At 44.8% G+C, this 22655-nt stretch overlaps 1 protein-coding gene across 4 annotated transcripts in view; it reads right to left on the minus strand.

Annotated features, from left to right (window-relative positions):
* The window catches only part of LOC111066930 (sex determination protein fruitless), a 77247-nt gene that overhangs the window by 15462 nt on the left and 39130 nt on the right, over window positions 1-22655 (minus strand). For 3 of the 4 annotated variants that reach the window (XM_041591672.1, XM_041591671.1, XM_022355883.2), the window contains exons 2-5: window positions 4420-4567; window positions 4137-4337; window positions 3200-3949; window positions 1486-1740 (exon numbers count right to left, since the gene is read on the minus strand). In XM_041591672.1, coding sequence (XP_041447606.1) covers window positions 1486-1740; window positions 3200-3949; window positions 4137-4337; window positions 4420-4545 — 1332 coding nt within the window. In that variant the 5' untranslated portion in view covers window positions 4546-4567. Of the gene's footprint in view, window positions 1-10; window positions 855-1485; window positions 1741-3199; window positions 3950-4136; window positions 4338-4419; window positions 4568-22655 lie in introns of those variants that run through there. The other variant, XM_041591673.1, reaches the window with a different exon arrangement.

Genomic DNA, 22655 nt, shown 5'->3' on the forward strand with positions numbered 1-22655 from the left:
ACACAAACAGAGGCAAGGATAGACAGAGGAGAGACAGAGAGAGAGATCAGAAATAGAGAGAGAGAGAGAAAGAGGGGGAGAATTGTAATAAAGTTCTGATTTTTATTTGACCCAATTGCAAAATGCTGCCAAAGCTTTCGATGCTTCCAAATAATTTCAATGCTTAGCCTAGATTTACGTTACGCAAAAACAGAGTCTAGTCTACGGCCTAAGGCTAATCCTGAGCGGTGTGTGGGTGGTGGGTGGTGGCCCCATCCGGCCTGTGGCTAAGGGCCATCCTTGCCCACATTGATGGTGATGATGTCGGGCGCTGTCGACAGCTGCTGCTGCTGCAGCTCCTGGAGCTCCCGCTCGTAGCACAGCCGATGCGACTTGCACTTGTTGTGATGGTTCACGATCTCCAGCCGAAAGTTGGAGTTGCCCTCCACGAAGCTGGTGCGAATGTCGGCCAGCTCGGGGCTCCATTTGCGGCAGTGCTTGCAGAACATGGTGTTGGCCCGCTCGTCGTACTGCAGCCACTCGAACTGGTACAGCCAGTTGGAGCGGAAGCGTCCGCTCTTGCGGGAGCTTCCTGTCGACACCGACGCCGCCGCCCCCGCCACTACGCCCGAAAGGGATGGCGGCAGTAAGTGTTTCCTCTGCTGGTGGTGCTGTTGATGCTTCTGCTGCAGCTTCTGGTGCTGATCCTGCTTTTGTTGCTGCTGCTGCTGCTGAAGCAGCCGCTGCACGGTGGAGTCGAGGCTCTCCTGCTGGTAGTGCTGCTGCAGGCTCTTCAGCTGCGCCTCCACAGCCTGGTGGAGGAGCATCTGGTGCACGGAGGACTTGCTGCCTAAATACGCCTCGCTCTTTTTCACCTACATGTACGCCGGGGGAAATCAGCTTGAGAAAATTGTTCTGATAGAAGGAAGGATTTTCTGTTCTTTTGCGGCGTCTTTTTCTTTTCATTTTTTTTTCGCTTGAGATTAGTTTTCATTTTTTAGACGGTAGCATTGTTGAGATTTTTTCTTTTCTTTGTTGGCCCGATATTCCGTTTCGAATTTTGGAAAATGCAAAAAACGTTTCTTTTTTTCTTTTTATTTCTCTACGACAAAAACAACCAATCCAATCCTTCGTTCTGTTCTGACTCTGCTTTTCTTTTCTTTGCTTTCGCGACTTTTTTCGTTTTCTTTTTGATTTTTCTTAAACAAAATATACACAAATTTGGGCAGCAGCAGCAGCGCTTTGGCTTTGGCTGCTTTGGGCAGCATTTTGCAATTGGCTTGGCTTACAGTTAGATGGTCAAAAAAGCTTTACAAGAATGTTCTGTACTGTATCATTAGCTGGGAACCATCGAACCACCGAATCGGTTCAAAAAAAGAAAAAACCTTAACAAACTAATGCAGCAAAACAAAACAAAACAAAACAACGATCATTGAATTACGATCAATCAGAGCGCAAGAGGTTCTTAGACTGATTGATGGACTGCCCCCAGATTGGGGCACTTACCGGCAAGTAGTCGGGCGGCAGGCCCACATGATGCTCCCGATGCTGCTGCTGCTGCTGGGCGTCCATCAGCTCCTGTTTGATGCTCAGCGACTGGCTGAGACCGCTCAGGGCACTGGCCGCGCCCACATTGCCCCCACCGCCGCCCAAGTGGCCGCCGGTGGTCATTGAGAGCGGCGAATCGTGACGGCCGCCCGCATCCTCCGACTCTGATGTGCTGCCGCCTGTCTTGGGCACGGGGCTCGACTTGAAGTTGCCCTGGAAAAAAGAAAAAGAAATCCATCAGCAAAATGGCGAGAAGCTTCTATGTATAGCCAACCAGTTCCCTCTTTTCTTTCTTCTATTCATGCCCAGCATACTCTCTCTGACAGGGTATAGCTATGATAACAACAATTTGCACGTGTGCCCACAAAGGAGAGAGCGGCACGTGCCGAGACCACAAAAATTTTCACTAGCTGATAACAGCGACAGAAATAGCAGGCCCACCACACACACACACACGCAAGCAATATTATTTGATCGTAGATCACTGGCCACAGCTGATAGCAGCACAGCCAGAGAGCACACCCTATGGATGGGTAGACCCACACACACATACACACACATAAACACACACGCCAGGGGGAGGGCACAGTCATGTGAGGCGCGAGGTAGCGTAGCGTATCGTAAATGCCACAGATACCCGAAAATGTGGATAGTGTTTGTTGTTTGTTTGCCTGCCTGCAGCCAACCCCCCGCCGCCAACGCCACAGCCTGATAAGCAAAGTTTGGCAAAGCCAACGGCAATAAGTGACGGAGGCCAGCGTGGTGGGGTGGTTCGAAACATGGAATACCCATGGAATATTATATTATATTATTATTATGCTGCTAATCGTATTCGCATTCAATATGGCAATCGATCTCGGAATCGTTGCTTCTTTGAGTGGCATTTTTATAGAAATATTTCTACTAAGAAATCCCTTTGTAATCGGATTATACATATGACAGCCACCAGATATGAGTAGAGCAATAATACAATACAAAATAATATATTAAGTTCGGAATTCGTGAAACGAATGAAAGACGTATCGGACAAACTTCTTTGAGCACCTGACTTTTGATTATGCCCCGTAGATAAACAGCATTAAATATTGGCCGTTTTATTATGGTAATTATTAAAAAAAAGAAGGAATAAAAATCGCTATATTCGAAAAATTGATTTAAAATAAGACAAATATAATTTTATTTATTGTAAATTAACTTAAATCATTTAAAAAAGGGAAATCGTATAAAAAAAGGCCGCAAAAATCAATTGTAAAATTCAGGAAAGTGCAACAATTTAATTGAAAGAATTTGTATAAAAAATACCAAAGCAGAAATAACATTTTAATAACTTCATTGTCCTGTCACTAATAAAATATTTGACGCCTGATTTGATGTGAGATAATTTCAAATTAAATTTAATTGTCAGACAATTAAAATTCCCGAACAGAAAAAAAGCATAAACTTTAAATTGCGGAAATTCTGAACGCCGGAACTCGCAATTGTTTAGTTTGAAGCGCAGAAAAAAGAGTCAAACAATTTAATTACGAGTCCAGTAATTATGCGAGGAGGATTATGTGGCTGGCTGTAAGCGATATTAGCTTGATGCTATCATAGTTCTCTGCTGGATATATGTAGCTATGTATCTACTCCCCGAAAGGAACGCTAAGAGCATACGAATCGACTGATTGCTCACCTGAGAGTCCTGCGGGTAATGCCTGTCCTGGGCATGGGCCGCGATCGCATGGTGGCTCGAGGACAGCGAGTTATCACAGTTGGATGATGAGTTCTTACGTCTGCGCTTACTACTACTCAGCTGGTCCACCGGCGTCGTGGAGAGCTCCCTCTCGCGGTCCCTGCTGCTGTCCCGCTCCCGTTCCCGTTCTCGTTCTCGCTCCCGATTGTTGTTGTTGCTGCTGCTATTGTTGTTGTTGTTGTTATTGTTGCTGGTGTTGCTGATGTTGCTGTTGTTGTTGTCCTTGGTGCTGTAGTCGAGCTGCAGCAACTCATCACGACTGTCGGCCCGCTCGAGAGTGCCCCGCTCGCTGCCACGATCGCTGCACGCATCACCACGACTGTTGAGTGCATCGGCGCTGGCACTGCGATTGGCGGCAGCGGCTGCCACAGCAGCAGCCACCGCGGCCGCCGCTGCCGCACTGGCGCTGCCCACGCTGGGAGATCGTTCGCCGGCGCTGGGCGTCGTCAGGCCCAAAGCCGCGGCGGCTGCATTAACGCTGCTGCTGCGCTGCGACAGCTCGTCGCGCAGGTCGCGTTCACATCGGGAGCGCAGGGAGTCACGTGAGTCTCGCACCCCATCACCCACCCCTAGGCCACCGCCATAGCTGGAGGAGGGTCCGCGGCCGGTGGGGGAGCTGGCGGCGGAGTCGCGCAGCTTGTCGCAGTCGGATCGATAGTTCAGATTGTTGTTATCTGTGAGACCGCGCACCTGAAGCGATGCAAAAGGTAGATATTGTAATATTAATTTTTTATTCAGGCCATTGCAATGCGGCAGGAAGTACAGTCATCGCGGCGAGCATTAAGTGGATAATTTGTATTAACGGTAGAGCAAGTCTTGCCATCCAATTAAATTCTCCATTAAATGTGGCATTTCCTTTCGTTTGTTTTGAACCCACCTGCAGGCTCTCGGCCGTCTTGAGAAACATGGGCAGCGAGCTCTGGCCCACATTGACCTCGCCCTTGTACATGAAGTCGAGCAGAGATCGCATCTCTGAGTATCTGACATCTTTCAAGTAGATGATGGGATGTGGATGTTGATTCTGTAGGAAGATCGTCTCGAAATATGGACTGCAGGCGGACAGTATGGTCTGATGGGCCTGCAAAAAACAGAGAGAGAGAGCAAATACTTTCGTTATTGATCATCATCCGAGGGTTAATTGTGCAGAATTTGCAGGCTACCTTGACTGTTTCGCCCTCGCAGGCGAGCGTGACATCGCAGAGCGCCTCACGCTGCAGCAGGGATGTGAGGACGCCGGTCAGATTTGTGGGATGATTGTTCCAGCGTAAGCAGAATTGCTGGTCCATCGCTCCTTGGTCAGTGTTGTACCTGCAAGTGTTGATAAATGTTTCGGTATGAGTATGGAAATTCCAACAGATACGAGTATACAAGTGCGATTGCTGATAGGTGCTAAACACACAGTTCGGTCTGGTTTCAACCGGCATCGATTAATTAGTGACTTAATTAAGTTATTTATCAGTTAATATTGTAGAAGAGGGAGCATTGATTGTGGTAGCAACTATTAGGTAACGGAAACGGAAGCAATTTACTTCTTAAACTGTTATCGTGTTATCACTATCAATCGCCCAGACTGCCCCTCCGAGATGCCGATTTCGATTGTGTGGGTGTGTAACAAGAAATGCCAATGATAATTTGTCATTAAGCACAATTGTTCATTACAATTGCTGGATGCTGTTCTCAATTATTTATTGCATTTCCGTTTGCCGATAACACGGACCGCACGTACCACCACCCCACCCACCCAACACAGCCCAGCCCGCACACTGCACACTTGTGTGGGGCCAGACTTGCGTGTGGCAGTGTGTGCGTATGGCAGTGTGTGTGGTGTGTGTGGAGTGTTAATTGCCATTTGTTGCCGCCATGTTTTGCTGCTGGCTAACTGTTAATTACTCAGCCAAATAGACAAGCAATCCATGCAAATTTAGTTGTAACCCAAAACTGAGGAGCAGTGCGGCGCGGGGCGTGGAGCGGGCGGTCGGGTGGTCAAGCATAATTAATGGCCGTTCGGTCTTATCTACGGGATATTTATTGAGCCCTACGCTCCGCTCCGCTGCACGGGAAGAAAGTCGAAGCTCATAGTCGAAAATGCATTTCCCATGTGGCGAGAATATAAAACAAATTCATTGCAGAACTGTTTAAGCTGCCCTCGCGCCTACGTGCTTTACACGGTACACCCAAAATAGAACGAACGCTTTCTGTGTGCGGTGGTGCTTGTTGTTGTTTCTCTTTTACAATTCCCTGGAATCTATCCCTAATCTTAACGGTCTGCGGGCAAAGTTCCAATGGGAAACGTCAGCTCGTTGGCGGGGGGTGTTGTGCTGGCAGCAGCTGAAGGGAACCAACCTGATTTGATAAGAAGCACTTTTGCTTTTCTTTACAATCCGTCCATCGGCAGAGAGTAAACAATGCAATCATAACAAGAGCACGAAAGCGAAAGAGAGAGAGAGAGAGAGAGCTTTGGCGTGGGAGAGCTTTTGCCGGCGTCGCAGAGCGATTAGATCGAGTGAGTGAGCGAGTGCGAGCATAACAATAATAATAATTACAGCTACAGCTACAACTACAACTACAGCTACAGCTATAGCGGGTGTGCTTTTGCGTGTGCGTGCGTCTGTGTACGTGTGTGTGGGGGGCCTCTGCGCTGTCGTAAGCATTTTTTATTGGCACGCTGCCCCCACCCCGCCGTAGCTCATGCCCTCCACCCAGCCACAGCCACCGATTACGTTCTTTGTTTGTGTGTTGTGTTTAGAAGCAACGAAAAAAAAAACGCACACACACACAAAAACATTAGCTACATCAGCAAACTAAACTTTCATTTTCATTCGCACAAATCTCTTGCATATAGTATTTATTATTTGTGCACTCGCTAATCGCCGGGCAATTGGGTATGACTGCATTCGTATAGATTTCTGTAACTTCAACCATATTTCTGGGTAAATTATAATATTTTAGATTCTTATAGGCTGCCGAATATTCTACATTTTCTGTAAATAATTATATATATAATTATGTTATATTATATACCTAAATTCATTTCAATCACATGATCATTATCTACGCCAAAATTAAAAAATAGCGGATACCCCATTGTCGAAATATACTACCTACAATAAATAATATACCTACAGAAATATACCTACAATAAATTCGACCGTTCTTGGGGCTCTCTCCCTTCCACTTTGCTGTTCTGCTCTTGTAAATGTTTTCAGATTGTGTGTGGAAACAAATTGCGAATCATTTTCATTTGGTAGTACAATTCGTTTGCCAAATATTTTTGCATATATCTATACATCCATATATGTATGTATGTACATGTATACACTCGTACGAGTATGTATGTAAATCTATTCAGGAATTTCGCAAGTCAAATTGTGTTGTGCATTTAATTTTGAAATTATTCTGCATAGATTTTCCACTATGTTTTCCAGGGCCCCACCTATCCATACATTAACCATACACGTGCCGTTTATCGGTCCATTTGGATTGGTAAACGATTTGTTTGCGTTTAATTGCTGCCTAAGTTTGAGGTTCCCTCTCATTAGCACATATAATAATGAATCTTGTGTGAAATGCTGTAAAGATAGATCTCGCAGGCAGCGAGCAGGTAAACTGTAGCATAAATTCTTAGATTATAGATAGTCGTGGCGTATTTTTTTCTATTTGGGCAACGTTTGATAACAAATAATATACGATGACATCATAAATTGGTTGTAAATTTCAGTAAAAATAGGTCTGGGAAATACGAAAGCTACATATCTACATATCTGGATGATTAAACAAATTGACAAGCAATGACTCACGAAGTTAGCAATAAATATAAAACATGATTTTTATCGTAGAGTTCCCCCTTTGGACAGGATGTTCGTGATAATGAAAAAGGGATGGCATAAATTATATAATTTTTATATAATTCGTTCCTTTATAGTTATTACTTATCATACGCTTTATGATTAAAATTATAGCCGCATGATCGTTAACCGAACCGACCCATAAAGACAAATAAATATTCCCTAAATACATCACATACTCGCACTACGTGTACAGACCCGAGCCCCAGTTCTGGCTGTCATTCTTTCCCCCCCCGCCCTATCTGAACTTTTTTGCTTTAATTACTTTACTTTTGGCATACAAAAAAAAGGGGGGAAATAAGTAACAAAAAAGATCGCAAGTTGGCCAACGCCGGCGCCAACAGCGACAGAAAAAAAAAACAAGAAGCCAAGCATTTTTTAGATACTTTTTTCCCCCCTCTCTCTCTACCTATCTCTCTTTCGCTCACTCTGTGTGCTTGCAGTCGCTGTCAGCAACAACGACAGCGTCAACGTCAACGTCGCATGCGATTGCAGTTTTTATTTTCACTTGCGCTTTCAATGCAAATTTGCAATAAAAGCAAACAAATGTTTGTTGTTGCTGCTGTTGCTGCTGCTGCTGATGCTTTTGTTTAATTAATGAGAACTTTTACTTTCGTTTTGTACAACGGTAGCGCCTGACGCTGGCGTCGCTGCGTGCGTCGCTGCAGGCGTCGCTGCTGCTTACGTAAATTGTTTAAAAATATTTACGCGCTTATCAGCCAGAGGGAAAGAGAATGAGAGAGAGGGAGAGGAGCCTGGGTGGGTGTTGCAGGTTGAGGGGAGGCGATCAGCAAATTGCGCAATATGTTAAATGCCGCTCAACCGTTGTCTCTCTGCCACTGTCCGGGACGTGTCTCGGCGCTGCTGTAACGCCGCGAATCAATATCAAGCTGCAGATCCAGCGGCAGATAAAGATAAAGATAAAGATAAGGCATGAGGCAGGGGGAAATAAAAAGAAAAACATTTTGTCACGCGTCAACAGCATACTTAGATAATCAACGCTAACTGCCAGTCATACAACAGCCACACCACAGATACACACATAAAGTTACACACACAGATACACCCTGAGAGCGAGAGCAGCCCACGGGGCGTATCAGTAATGGCCTTCAACTTTCAGTTAGTGGCGCCTTATCGTCCGAGGCAGCGATGCCGCAGCGCTGTCAGCGCCACTCAGCTGTTATGTTCCGCTGTAAGAGCGTGTCCATTCCGTTCCATCCTCCCCCCCACCGCTGTACTCGTAGTTTTTCAATTTACACGTTCTAAATAGTTTGAGCAAAGCCGCAAAAGTATGACGGTGTGCGTGTGTGCGTGTGTGTTTGTATCTGTAACTGAGAGATACACGAGCACTTGAGAGTGCTGGCCTGGGCAGCGGGGCAGCGAGGTGGAGGGGGGTGGAAGAGTGTACTGGTGCTGGGGGCATCACGGGGAACAGCGATAATAATTATAAATACAAAGTAGTTTGTTGACGTTTTGAGGTTCGTTGGTTCGTTCGTTCGGTTTCCAATTCTCGCTCCGCCGCCGCTGCTGCTGCTGTTTATCTTTTGAGTTAGAACTTTACATGTTGGCGTAGGTTGTCTCCGGTCTCCGCACCGCGCTGTAAATTTACCGTTTGCCGTCGGGGTTCAACGAACGCTGAATGAGGCGGGCAGCGCCCACATGGTCATTACGACGCGCTGCTGGTATCTGTCGGATACAATTTTGGGCCTCAGAGCAGATCGAAAATTGCTTTCGTTTTGCGGCTGCCCTTCAGGGTGCGAAGGGGTGGTGGGGGTGGGGGACATAAATCAATGCTGGAAATCGCACAAAGATGCGTTTATACCGATAACCAAATGAATAATTTGAATTTATTAATTTATTCATGCACACAGACACAGACTGAACACACTTACACGTGCATATGTATATGCAGAAGGCAAACGAGATCAAGATTAGCGCCCCGATTCGCGGTTCACCTTGACTCAATGGTCAAATGTGCAAAATGCCTCAGAGTCAACGTTGAACAAAACAACTTCATAGATACTACTGCGACTGCCAGCGCCATCGTGAATCAGCCGAAAGCAAAGCAAAGCAGCATTTGCAAAAGGTTTGGCCAGCCTCAAAAGCAGCTTGTAAAAGATGAAGGTCAAGCGTTACAGATACAGATACACACACACACACACAAACACACACACATAGATAGAGATACTGCTGCTTGAACTGATCATGATTTGATTGATTAAGCCCGGCCTGTAAATAGAGGCCAAAAACTCCATTTAGCCTTTGGCTTGGGGGCTTGGGGCTTGGCCAGACCGCGAAAAATAAATAAATTCGTATGTTGAGCAAGGTCAAATGTAGGAGGTGGTTGCTGCTGCTGCTGCTGCTGGGCAGAAAGAGCCAATGGCCCACAGCCGCAAGTGGGTCACGATGCCAGATACTAATACGAGTACGAGCATGTGGGGGCGGTTTGGGTGTGTGCGATATTAGGCTAATGGGTCTTACAGGTTTTAGATTCAACCCTCTCTGCCCTCTGGTTTACATTCGGCCAGACCCACTTGGGCCTTTCCAGTTATTCCAGAACACGTTTCTGTTACAAAATTTATGACAGGTCTTGAAGGGAACCAGCACAGAGCTTGCCTATTGTTTTGGCAGTTTTATGGCCGAGACTGTCAGCAAAAAAAAATGGACAACTCTCCGCGTTACAATCTTATTTCTAACACAGAAAATTATCGGCTATTGTTATGAATAATATGAATTTAAAGGGCTAGAGACTGAGTTGTCTCCTGCCCAAAGCAGTAAGAAGAGAAAGGACACTTGAAAGGGAATAAATAAATAATTCTATAAATATTATAATTTGCAAAGAATTCTTTTTTTTTTTCCATAATAAATTTCATGTTACGCCATTTGTTTTGTGTCACTGCATTTTGGTGTACTGGGTGCAAAATAAAATGGAAATTTCCATGGCATTTACATGGGGCAAAGGAGACAAGCGGCGGCCAAGAGATAATAATTTAAGTTGTCGCTCATTGAGAGATATTTTTAGTGGAATGCATTATTAAGAGTGCAGGCAGGCAGCAGCAGCAGCAGCAGCGAGGAGGCCATTGCAGGCCAGGCCACCAAAAGATACATTTTACATTTTGTCAGATACAAATGTGCCTGGCAGTGCGTGGCCAGGAATAGAACGCCCACACGCAGATGCACACTAACTGTTGCATGCAGGCGCTGCATCTCTGCTGCATCCTCATGCATAGAGAGAGAGAGAGAGAGAGACAGAGAGGGGGAGAGAGACATTAGTGCGAATCTGTGTCGTGGCGCGTGTGGGCGGCCGAGAAGTGCGAAATTGTGTAAAATGAGCGACAAATGAAATTAGCCGACTGCTCGCGAGTCGCGACTGTGTTTAGGGGGCCAGCCTGAATTATGATCTGAGTTGGGGGCAGGCGGATTCGAATCACTGCTCGTCGTTAGCCGTTAGGTCATGATGATGTCATCCTTTCTCTCTCACTCTCTTTCTGTAATAATTACAGTTGCGCGCTGGTTATTGTTTGTGGGTGCCCTAGAGCCATAATCTGGAATCTGGCCAAGGGGTAGCCGCAGCCGCAGCCTCTCGATCGAGTGCTCGCTCTCGAGTGGCTTGGCTTGGCTTCGCGTTGAAGCTTTCCAACCATCTCGGAGGAGCTGTCTGTCGTCTTCCATTGTGAAATGCCATGCCGTGGGCCGTACTCGAGATTCGATTGGAGTGCCCGATCTTGCAGCTGCTGTCGCTTCCCAAAAGGCACTTGTTTTTTCCTTGCCATTAGGGCTCACCTCACCTCACCTCAGAGCAATCAGGGGGTTGGTTTTCCTTTAGTCAACGACATTTTATTGGCTGCTAAACGAAGAGCTTGTCATTGGGTCGTGCTGGCTAAATTAAACGAGGCGTATGCTTAATATATTATTGCGCATACGTCACGTGGTGCACGGCACAGCAAACGCAACTCAATTAACACACCGCGAAGCAGTGGCAGTGGCAGAGGCAGCGGGGGCATCGGCTCGGCATCGGTATGAAAATTGCATTTATCGAAATAATTAAAACGAATTTAAAATTCATTTCATTTTGCAATTTCCCAATGCAAAACAAAAAGGAAATCTGTTGGCAAGGCAAAGAATTACAAGAACGCGCAGGCACTTGGCCTGTCCTGTCCTGGCCTAGCCAATTACGTCAAGTGTCTGAGGCTCTGTGCCAGACACTTTTTAGGCAATTAAATTCGCTAATTTCCCCTTGATACCCGTACGGGGTGCGAGTATATGCAGAATGCAGAAACATTCAGTAAAGATGATGCACAAATTCTGACATTTGTTTGGCGTGGGCAGCCGAAATGCATGTCAGTCCTCCGCACCGTACCGTACCGTTCCCGCCGCCTTTGCTTTGGATATTTGCAATTACAATGACACTCTGGTGGATGGTGGAATGGTGGCCTGGTGGCTTGGTGGCTTGGTGGCTGATGACTGGTGGTGGAGGAAGGTAGCGGTGGCTGCGCGGTGGCAGCAGGGGAACGCTGCTCGGCGTTTTCGCTGACTGACCCAAATTCGACGAACACACTTAGAAATTGTCTGCGAGAGAGCAGCGACAACAACTTGGATAGCACTAAGTACACGCAAACAACATGACAAAACAAATAGTCAGCGAGGGCGTATATATCTTTCTATATACATATATATATATGTATCGCCTCTATACGTATACAGATGTGTGTGTTTGTGTGTGTGTGTGTGTGTGTGTGTGTGCGTGTGGGCCCACTTAAACCCTGCCAAAAGCAACCTCAGGCGGCACATGAGCAACGAAACTTTTGCCGGCTGACAAATCGCTCGCGCCTCCGCGTGGGCAGACCAAAGCTGCCTCAGCGTCGGTGGCAGGCAGCAGCAACAGCAACACAAACAGCGGTGGCAACGTCGATCACCGACATGTGGCCCTAATTCATGCAAAAATAAAAACAGCAAACATCAAGCAATTGAGCAACATGTGAACGTGGTTTGCAGCCAATTGGAAATACCAGGTGGAAGGCAAAGGGAAATTCCCTTAAATGCGAATGCAATCCATAGTAAAAGGCTTCTCTAACAGCTCTAGGTATATCTATCTTTATCTATCTTTAGTGGCATTCCATCTGTCCAACCCTTTTGAGACTCTTTCTTATTCTGTGTGAACTATTAAAGGTCATGACAATGATTACTTTCCCACGAGCTAACCGATCAAAACAAAAACATTTCCCACTGCCAGAGAGTTCTAATATTAAACTTGACCAACAAAACACGCCCCAAAAACAATAGTTATAAATAGACCGCAAGATGAACAGAGATGGGAGATCTCGATGCGTACGAATTATAAATATGCAATCCATTCGTGGCAAACAAAATAATTTATGTTTTTGTTTGCAAATACTTGGGAGGTATTCGCATTTGGCGTGTCTTCCGATCTGTTCAAGGTGCGGCGGGGCCCCGGTCCCGGCCCCCATATCCATGGGGATATGAATGTGTGGGGATGTAGGTAGGTAGAGTAGAAGTCCAATGGACCAACACAATTTAAAGCTTTTTTCCTTCACCCGCTCTCTCTCTATGTCCCTCTGTCAGTCCTCAAATTTATTTATAACACACGAAAATAAACTGCAACAACAAAAAGAACGAGCAGAATTGGCTAAGGGAGCAACAACGACAACAACAAACAAAAAAGGAAGGCAAAGGCAGCGCAGCAGCAGCAGCGAAATGAAGCGTAATGGGCACACACACACACAGACTCACACTAGAGATGGCAGCGTGAGGGTGGGCTTTTAGGCACGGAGCAACACGGGCAAATATAAGTATAAGTAATATTAATATTAAGTATTTATTATAATAATATCTCACGAAATAAGTTACGACGGATCCATAATGCCTATCTCTAGGACTCACAGAGGCAATAGCAGTAGCAGAGACAGCGCGACAGATCATCATTTCTCCCTCTCTCTCTCTCTAAGCAGAGAGCGGGAAGATTCGGACGGGGGACTGGGGGCCTGTGTCTAGGCTTATATGCGTGCCACAGACAGCGGCATAACCCAATAGGGTTATTCCCTCCACCCCATCACCGCACTTATGTGCACACACTCAACCACTCTTATACCACAATATGCACGAGTGTGGATCTTATACTACAATGGCAAAGTGTGTGGCGGCCAATATTTGCACAGTTGGTGCCGAACAAAGCTCGCACAGAAAAAATATTTTGGCTGCCTCTTTCGCATCAGCAGGAAAAAATCCACAAAAATCACACAAAAAAATGTATAATAAAAATATTGCATAAATATATAAATAAATAAATAACCACAACACGGCGCGAGAAAGGTAACAACAATGCAGTGCCTCTGTTCTGTGTGTTTCTGAAGCGTTCTGGCTCGTTCGTTTCGTCGTCTTTTATTATTTTAAGGCCTCAAATTTGTATGTTCTATACTATACGTGTTACCTCCCATACCCACCCAACCCCCACCAACAGGGGAGTGTCACTGAAATTTGTCAGCTGTGTGGAGAATGAAGCGAGAAAAGGGTGTGTCTAATCCTTCTCAAATACTGCATATGATTAATATTAAAATTGGCAATATGCTCGAATTGAATCTGACATGCAATTACTTTTAAATGGATGTCTAATTCACAGAACTAATTTATGTAATCTTCAACAGAATTGATCGTGTATTAAAGTACTGAATATAGCACTATATCAGGTCAAAATCTTTATCAGAACTTACTGAGGAAAATGGTAATTTTTATAATATATTGCCAACTGATTTAGGTGATGAGAAAAGGAAGGATATCCCATAAAGTAGAATAAGTTTCTCAAATTCAAATTCATATATTATTTAAAAGTAATTTTTTTAAGGTTTCCAGCTAAAGTTAAGTTCGAAAAATATCATGGGAAATGATCTTTCCGCAGAATCAAAAATCGATTGGAAAGTTCTACGACATTTAAATCTAGTAAATTCGCTTCCCGCTTGAAGCAATTAACTAAACACAAGATTATATAACAAAAAATGTACATAGAATGAATTCTGACCTCCCCCATGTTGATCGATTCAATTGAATTTGTGGCTAGGGCTTGTAAAGCCCCCATAGTCACCCTCTAGATAACCTTTCTTTAAAGGGGTTTTTTTTGTTTTTTTTTTTTCGTGAATTTGTATTTATTTCTTTATGTGACCAATGGATGAATGGGCCGGGCAGGGCAGGGGCTGTGAAGGGGCGTGGTCCGTGTTCGTTTGCCTTTAATCTAAATTGGCACACAGTAATGACTATAAGTGTGTATGCGTGTGTGTGTGAGTGAGTAGCTCTGAGTGTGTGAGCGATCGCCCATGTCTTCCATACACAAATGTTCATACAGATATCTCTCTCGATCTCTCGCACTCGCCGTCGCCCTCTCCTTGTGCCACTCTCTCCCTCTCTCTCTCCACTCCTTGGCGCTGCCTGGTTCTGCCTGGTTCGTGCACACCCTTAATTGTGTAAAATAAATTGGCGCTGCCAGCAAAGCTGTCGCTGTCGCCGTCGACGTTGCCGTTTGACGTCAGCTCAAAGCTTTTTTCTTTATAATTTTTTTTGGGTAGCACTTTTTGTTGTTGCTATAATCGCGCACAGATTGTAAAAATTTAAATTTATAGATAATTTTCGCATGTTTTAGGTTTTTCGTCCGTTCGCTGGCACACACACATGCACATACACACAGATACTAGCTAGTGTAAGTGTTTCCACTGTGTGAAAATTTTTCGTGTATATTTTTAGAGATAACTTTTACGCATGACTTGATATGCTAAATTGAATTGTGTGCCAGTGGGGGGGGTGAGGCCAGGACGGCAAATACCTTTATTTTACATCGTACACACAGATACGTGGATAGATAATAGATGGCCATTCGGATACGATAGTTGGGCTGTATGGCAATGCTGAGGGTATGTGTGTATGTATGTAGGGCTCAACCGCTCTGATGTAAGTGATCCGAGGGTTGGCACGTACATGGGTATGGGGGGCTGTAGCTGTGTTCCCACCGATAAGAAATGTCAAAATATTTGAAATTTTGGATTGTAGGACACTTGAAGGTCTCTTTACACGCACACACCTTATTTATAGGGCAGAACGAAGGAACAGAGAACAGGTAAATATATTTATTTTTAATGGCAGTATATTTTTATTATTTATTTATCTAGAGATAAACAGAGATAAACAAGCTCCATCACGTTCAGATATTATTTGCAATTGTTTCCCATATAAAACTATAATTGCATTTTCCATTGTACAGAACAGTTCTCAGATCTAACATTTTGAAATATTTCAGATTAAGATTACATAACATTCTGCCGATGATGCACGGATTTGAATCATTTTAAGGATTTCTTTGGCGATAAGCATTGCGATCCCTAGAGGGTTGTGCCACCCTCCCACATAGACACTGACCCAAATCGGATGGAATGCACATTGTGAATTCTCAGGAAAAATAAACCTTATCTGCACTTGTTCATACTATATGCAACACTGTATCTCTGCGTCCGTGTGTGCTGTGTGTGTGTGTGTGTATGTGTGTGTGTACGTATTACTTAATGCGCCACACACTCGGGAGGGAACTTTCGCTTTCATTTCGCTTTCATTCTGTCCGCACCGCACCGCACCGTTCCCGTGCCCGCTTCCGTTCCATTCCATTCACATGAACATTCCCATTCCCATTCAGGCCCGCGACTCGGGACTGGGTTGAGACAGGTCGTATACTTGATGTCCGTTTGAGCACGGCGGATACTAACCTTTCCCAGAGTGACTGCAGCAGCCAAAAATCTGTGTAATCCAATTTGATGGGTTTACTTGGCGTTGCTCTGTCGGTGTTCGAAGTACAGTTGGTTCCGGAAATGCTTTAATCCGTTATGCTTTTGATTTTTTGGGGGCTATCCTTCGGTCTGGGATCTCAGTTTAAACATAAAACTTTACAACTATTATTTATATGAAGGCACCACATTTTTCTCAACGATCAGCATTGATCGCTTTAATATATATATTAAGGCACAGGTTTCAGCACTTTTTTGTCGAGCAGTTTTGGGGGGTGGGTTGTGGGGGTGCACTGCAATTTCTTATGAAATGTAAAATTTCATTAAACTTTTTGTTGTTGTATATTTGGGTGTGAAAAGTATCCAAGTTTTTGTTTTTCCGTGTTTTTCCCAGTGGTTGGGTTTTTTTCGCGCGCGCGTGGGAGTTATGCACCGAGTGTGTGTGTGTGTGTGTGCGTGCGTGTATGTTGTGTTTGTTGGTATGTTTGTGTGAGTGTGTGCTTAGAATCCGCGCAACCGCAACCCGGTGTCCGACGCGTATCTGCCGCGCAACATGTTCGTAATGTTCGGTTCGCGAGAAAATAGGTTAAGAGTGCCGCAAAACGCGCCACGGCTGCGCTGACGTTGACGGCAACTGCGACTGCGACAGTGGCAGCGGCAGAGCTATTTGTGAATTTTGAGCAAAAACTAGAGGCACGGCACGCGAGAGCGTACATACGTAGATATGTGTATGCTGATCTCGGGCAGCGGCTGAAGCAGCGACTGCTGGCAGTGGCAATTTGCAAAAAAAAACCGTCGCCGCCGCAGTCCAACTAGAAAAAGGCGCAATGTATAGAAGACAGAGAGACGCAAACGCAGCAGCAGCAGAACAACAGAGACACGACGCTGGCGTTTGACGACGACGCCGCTACGACCTACCAACCGACTGAAGCGGCAGACACGAACCAAATTGCCAAAAACCTTGATACCGATCGTAGCAGCAGCGCAAAACACACAAACAAACACACATACACATAGAGAGAGAGAGAGAGTGAGCGAGCAACGAAAATGGCAAACACACAAATTGAAAAGAAAGAGCGCCAGCAAAGAGAGCATTCATTCGTAGCATGAAAGAGCTTTTTGCAAAATGTTTGCGGCCGAATATCAACAACAACATATGCACCATAGCGTCATCGTCGTTACTGCTACCTCACCCACAACCCTTTCCCCCCTTCCCCTATCGATATGTCTCTCTATGTTTGTGTGTGTATGATGGGCGCAGCCAAAGTTAAAACTTGCAATTTTTTTGGCCAATTTTTGGTGTGGTGTTCAGCTTCGGCATGTCGTTCGTCTCTTTTTGCTTTTGTTGGCTGCCTGTTCGTATTTTTTTCGGCAAATGTTGCTGTTTGAAGGTCAACTTTACGACCCATAAGCGCAAAAAAAAATAAAATAAAATGTGTTTATGTGTGTGTGTGAGTGCTTTTTTTTCATGTTTTACTTGGCGTTAGTTGCGTCGCAGTCAACGTCGCTGCCTTATTTTTGGCACATTCAAAAAGAACGCTCGTGTGTGTGTGTGTGTGTTTGGGCAATTTTACAAGCGCGTGTAGGGCTCGCTGCTTTTTTAACGGCCGCCGTCGACGGCACTGCCTTGATCACTCACACACATACAGAATACGAGATGGGGCGATGGGGAGAGCAAAGAGTGAGAGAGATACAGGCAAAGGCAGGCGGATGGATAGCTTTAGCTTTGGCTGCCTAATTTGTTGTAGCTGTTAGGGAATTATAATACATACTCTCATACACATCTGTACATATGCGAAACACATGTACACATTGGCTGTTGGGATGGATTGTTGCTTTTTTTTTTTTTATACATATAAATTTAGAATTTTTGCAGTTTTTCATTCGATCGTCCACCGATCGCCCTGATATAATTCACGTTACGTGATTGAAGTAATATGTATTCATGATTACTAAATTTACTTATTTTAATCCCATTTCCACCTTACTTGGCTCCCAGTTCCACTCATGCAGATCCCTCCGAACAGGCCATAATCAAGTGAACTTCCATGAATGGATCCATAATCATAATCAAGCGGAATGTGTGTATTTGTGCAGATAACGGTACAGCATAGTCCGCTTGCGTATGTTAAAATTGTAATCTCAAGGGCCTCCACATGATTATAATAACAGAACAACATGGGAGACAACGCGGCTGGGATTTACCTAAGCTAAGTGGGTTTTGTACAGTAGCCAGTAGTTATTTGTACGTGAAATCTGGTAGAGACCCACGCGATATATGATTTGGCAATGGAGCATTAAGTGTGTATGCATATTTGTAAAGTGAGGTATATTGAAATCCATCAAATGGAACAACTAGGAACAGGATCAGGATCAGGAAGAGTTCTGCGAAGCTACCCATATTTTCATTATTATCTGCTTATTTTTGTCCAATTTGCAGCAGGATCCCTATCTAGTATCACAAGAGAATTCGTTCTGCACCAAGTGGAGCTGATCTTTTTAATCGTTCATCTTTGCCCATCTTATACTTTGGAATCGCGCTCTGTTCTTATCTGGTCCGCTTGTCGTCTGACCCTTTTTCGCACACATTATCTGCAGGCGGTTGCCCGAAGGCGATCGCTTGATGTAAAGGGGGGTTGATGGGAAGGGGGGGCACATTAATCAATCACGATTGATTAGGCGCTATAAATACGTATTATTATCGATTTGGTTTCACACAAACACACACACACCCGACAATTACAAGGCGGCAATGTGGTGGGCGGGCGTCATCGTGACAACTTCACTTTTTCGCACCTACGAGGCTTTGAGAGCGTTTTTATTACCGTAATCGCAGCAACAATGGAACAATGCAAAAAGTCCAATGTGATTAGAAGAGAATTACAACCGCATGCCGCTTAGAAAATAACGCGACTGGCGCAGGCGGCAGCGGAGCAGCAGAGCAGATCAGCAGAGCCGTGGCAGCGACACGCAATAATGCTGGCTACGTCGACAGCGACGCGACGTCGACGTCTCGCTCACATAATCGCAAAGAGTGAGAGGCAGCGGCAGAGCCAACAACAAAAGCGAATTATTGAATAAACACTCACACACACACAACAGCGAGAAAAAGTTATGCGAAAAAACTCGGCACCAACGAGACAACGCAGAAGACGAAGGAGCAGCAGCAGAAGGGAATAGAAGAAAGAACGGTATTTGCGTCGCAGGGAATGCAGAGAAGGGGAGAATATTGTAAGAGTGAATCGTAAGAGAGAAGACACAATGAGATTTCAAATATAACGTGCGCCAGCGAGCGAAGAGAGTGACATGTGGGTGCGAGAGGGTAGGAGAATCGTCCCAAGGAACACGTGAGTCGCGATGCCATAATCTGATTCTATCTACCCATCTGGGGCGTGACTACTATAAATTAGCGAGCATTAAATATGAAATCCACCAACTAAATCCCCTTCCATAAAAGGCAGTTAGTCAGATCACAGAATAAGAGCGGGTGAGACAGAGACGGCTAGAGAGGGGGCGGGGGATACTCGTATCAGTTGCAGTTCCAATTGCACTTGCAGTTGAGGCTTTTACGGTGCGACGCTGCCTTGACACACTCGCCCGAAACGTGTGGCGCATGCGCCATGCCAAAAAGTGCGACAACCTGAACATTTTTTTGCAAGCTTTTGTCAAGCATTCGAACCTTCTGGCGCCCATAAACGGCAATTCTCTTGCTTTACAACATCCCCAAACAACAACAACAGCAACAACAGCAGTACAAACAATGAGAACAACAAAAACCATATTTTCGAGCGTGAGAAACTGTTATGGCCATGCCATACAGCAGATACAGCCCGTTGATAGCCACTCCAAAGTTCACGTTCCCCTAAAAAGGCGCGTGGGCGTCTCTCATTTGCGCCGCTGTAACAAGCCGCATATCGGTCCTCCGATGGGGGTGGCACAGCCCAGCAAAAAAAAAAAATATAGCGCTAAAAACGCGCTCCACCCGATACCGTTGGTCTGTTGCGCACGTACGCAGATAGAGGGGCGAAAAAATTCACTCAAACCGCACGCAAAAGGTAAACCACAAAAAACTCTGTGGCATGCTGGATAAGAGGGAAAAAACTGCAATATAAGAGCCCCATACAAGATATTGCGACTACACGATACCCACTAAAATCAGTAGCTAATGAACTAAAGAGTCGGAGTCGAAAGTCGTATCGATCTTCAAAAGAAAAAATCAAGAAAAAGAAAATCAAATTGTAATAATATTCCAATTGCATTGATTTTTTATAGATATAAACTGTTTGCTATATATTTTATTTAGTTATTAAATCAGAAAAGCGTATTTCTTACGCTTACGTCCGTCTACACAAATACCATATAGTATATACCCATTGTTTGCAACGAGTACCGGGTACATAAACACTTAATCGTAAATACTCTACTCTATGAAAATTTATAAAAATCCGCACTTAATGAGCCAACATAGTCCGGGTGGGTCTTCCATATTTACATGGCCGAATGGGTTCTCGGTTGAACTCCACCGCAGAAAGGCTGCCATATTTGCGCTAACAATTTGACCAAATCAACGGTAGGACAGACACAACTGAATAAATTGTAAGCGGAATCAAATCAAATCAAACGAAATCAAATTAGAGTCTCGCTAATAAGCCAAACAAAATGGTTTCGCTCAATGCAATTTCTAATTAACTGACAACATATTTATTTATTGTCAAATATTCATACCGGCGATTCCGGGCATTCCATTTGGCCGTGTAACAACACTGGCCTACCTCCGCCTCCCCTACCACAGTCATCACACGCAGAAACCCATTCACACAATCAAAATCTAAACACAATAAATGTTTAATTTTCGGCTGGGGCATTCATTCTACCCCGTCTGCACGGTAAATAAACTTTTGGCTGCCAGCGTATTACATTCATCAATGGAAACTGAACATTTTGGTAGGGTCAATGTAATGTAAACAACGACCAAATTGCGATGCACATTTGTTTTCCAGCAAGAGACGAGAATTTCTATGCAATGCGGTGAGGTGGGGGACAGCAAATACGTGGACAGGTGAAACTGTGGCAGAGTGCGATATTAATGTTGTTCAATTTATGAAATGGCACAGAACGATTTTATCTTTCGGGCAATGCAGCAAAAATATTGCATTTAATAAGTGTCTGCTCGAAAAATTATGTTTTTGATACTTACAGATTTATATAAGTGTCGGAGATGTATAATGAAGATGTATGAAAACTGATGAAAATGTAAACAGAAATGTATAGAGTTAAGAAACTATGTCAATAAAGGAGAACAGAAACTACGCAGTAATTAATCCGTTGTTCCTTCTATTCACATTGTTGCTGAGAGCGAGGTTTGAGAACGAGAGAGAGAGTCGTCTCAGCCGAGTGTGGCGCGGTTGTGTGTACGATGCCTCTGAGAGAGAGGAGGATCAAAAGGGAATTGCTAAAGAGAGCAATTGGATGATGCAATACGGTGTTATGTATTGCGTAAGCGAAAAGAAGAAAACGAGAAGAGGAGTTTTCAGTTTGGTCACAGAATTGAAGGAGAGAACACATAGCCGCGACTCACTGCGCTCAAGTGCTACAATGCAGGAGGAAGAGCACCCAGATTTCCTGCCCCCGACATCAGAAGTGGGATCGGCTCAGGCCCAGGAGAAACGTGACAGTGAATGGCGATCTTTACTTGAAGCACAAAACCAAAGATTTATAGAAATTATAAAAACAATGCAAAAGCCTGCTTCAACTACATCAAGTGAAAAAACAATGAGACTGCCAAAGTTCAATCCAGACGCGGCTAAAGTTGATGCCAGCGCATGGGTCAAAACAGCTGATATGATCCTGACGGAGCATCCTCTGGAGGGCAGCGCACTGGTTATGTCACTGAGCGGAGCATTAGAAGGGAGCGCTTCCCAATGGCTTGCTCAGATCAGCTTTGCTGGCATAACCTGGCTACAATTCAAAGAATTGTTCATTCACCGCTACGATGACGCTGAGACACCGGCCGCTGTCTTATTGAACATCCTCAACGGACGGCCGAAAACAGGCGAGTGCTTGTCTGCATACGGTAGCCGGCTAGTGACGTCATTAATGACCAAATGGAAGTCGATGGACATGGAAGAAATAGCAGTGTCTTTCGTGTTGGCACACATGTCGCAAATCGACACCAGACTGCAACGTCTACTTTTCACCACCAATATAACGAATAGAAATGAACTTCAGCAGCAGTTGAAAGCCTTTGCATACAGCAAGCGAAGCGAGTATTCGGCTTCAGACCATTCGATCGGTCCTGATAAGAAGAGGTTCAAGGCACACACTCCAATGAAGTGCCATTACTGTGGGAATCCCGGACATAAAATGCTGGAATGCCGTAAGAGGAAGGCCGAACAATCAAAGTCAAATCAATTGTATGGAAAACCATTGGCGGGACGAGACAGGACTGGAGTGACTTGCTTTAAATGCGGAAACGTCGGTCACATTGCATCTGCATGCACGAAGGGTACGTCGGCATCGAATAGCAGCATGAACGAGAAGCGAGTGGACGTCTGTGCAGTGTTGGAGCCCAAAGGAATCTTATATCAATTTGGTGAGCCCTTTCCATTCTTTTTCGATTCGGGTGCCGAGTGCTCCCTGATCAAGGAAAAGTTAGCAGACAAGTTAGCTGGAAAAAGATTTAATAACTTAGTCATTCTGAAAGGAATAGGTGAAAACGTTGTACGATGCAATTTACAAATACTGTCTACTATACAAATTTGTCAATTTAATCTG

This window comes from Drosophila obscura, unplaced genomic scaffold (genome assembly GCF_018151105.1).
Source record: "Drosophila obscura isolate BZ-5 IFL unplaced genomic scaffold, ASM1815110v1 contig_150, whole genome shotgun sequence".
Taxonomy (NCBI): domain Eukaryota; kingdom Metazoa; phylum Arthropoda; class Insecta; order Diptera; family Drosophilidae; genus Drosophila; species Drosophila obscura.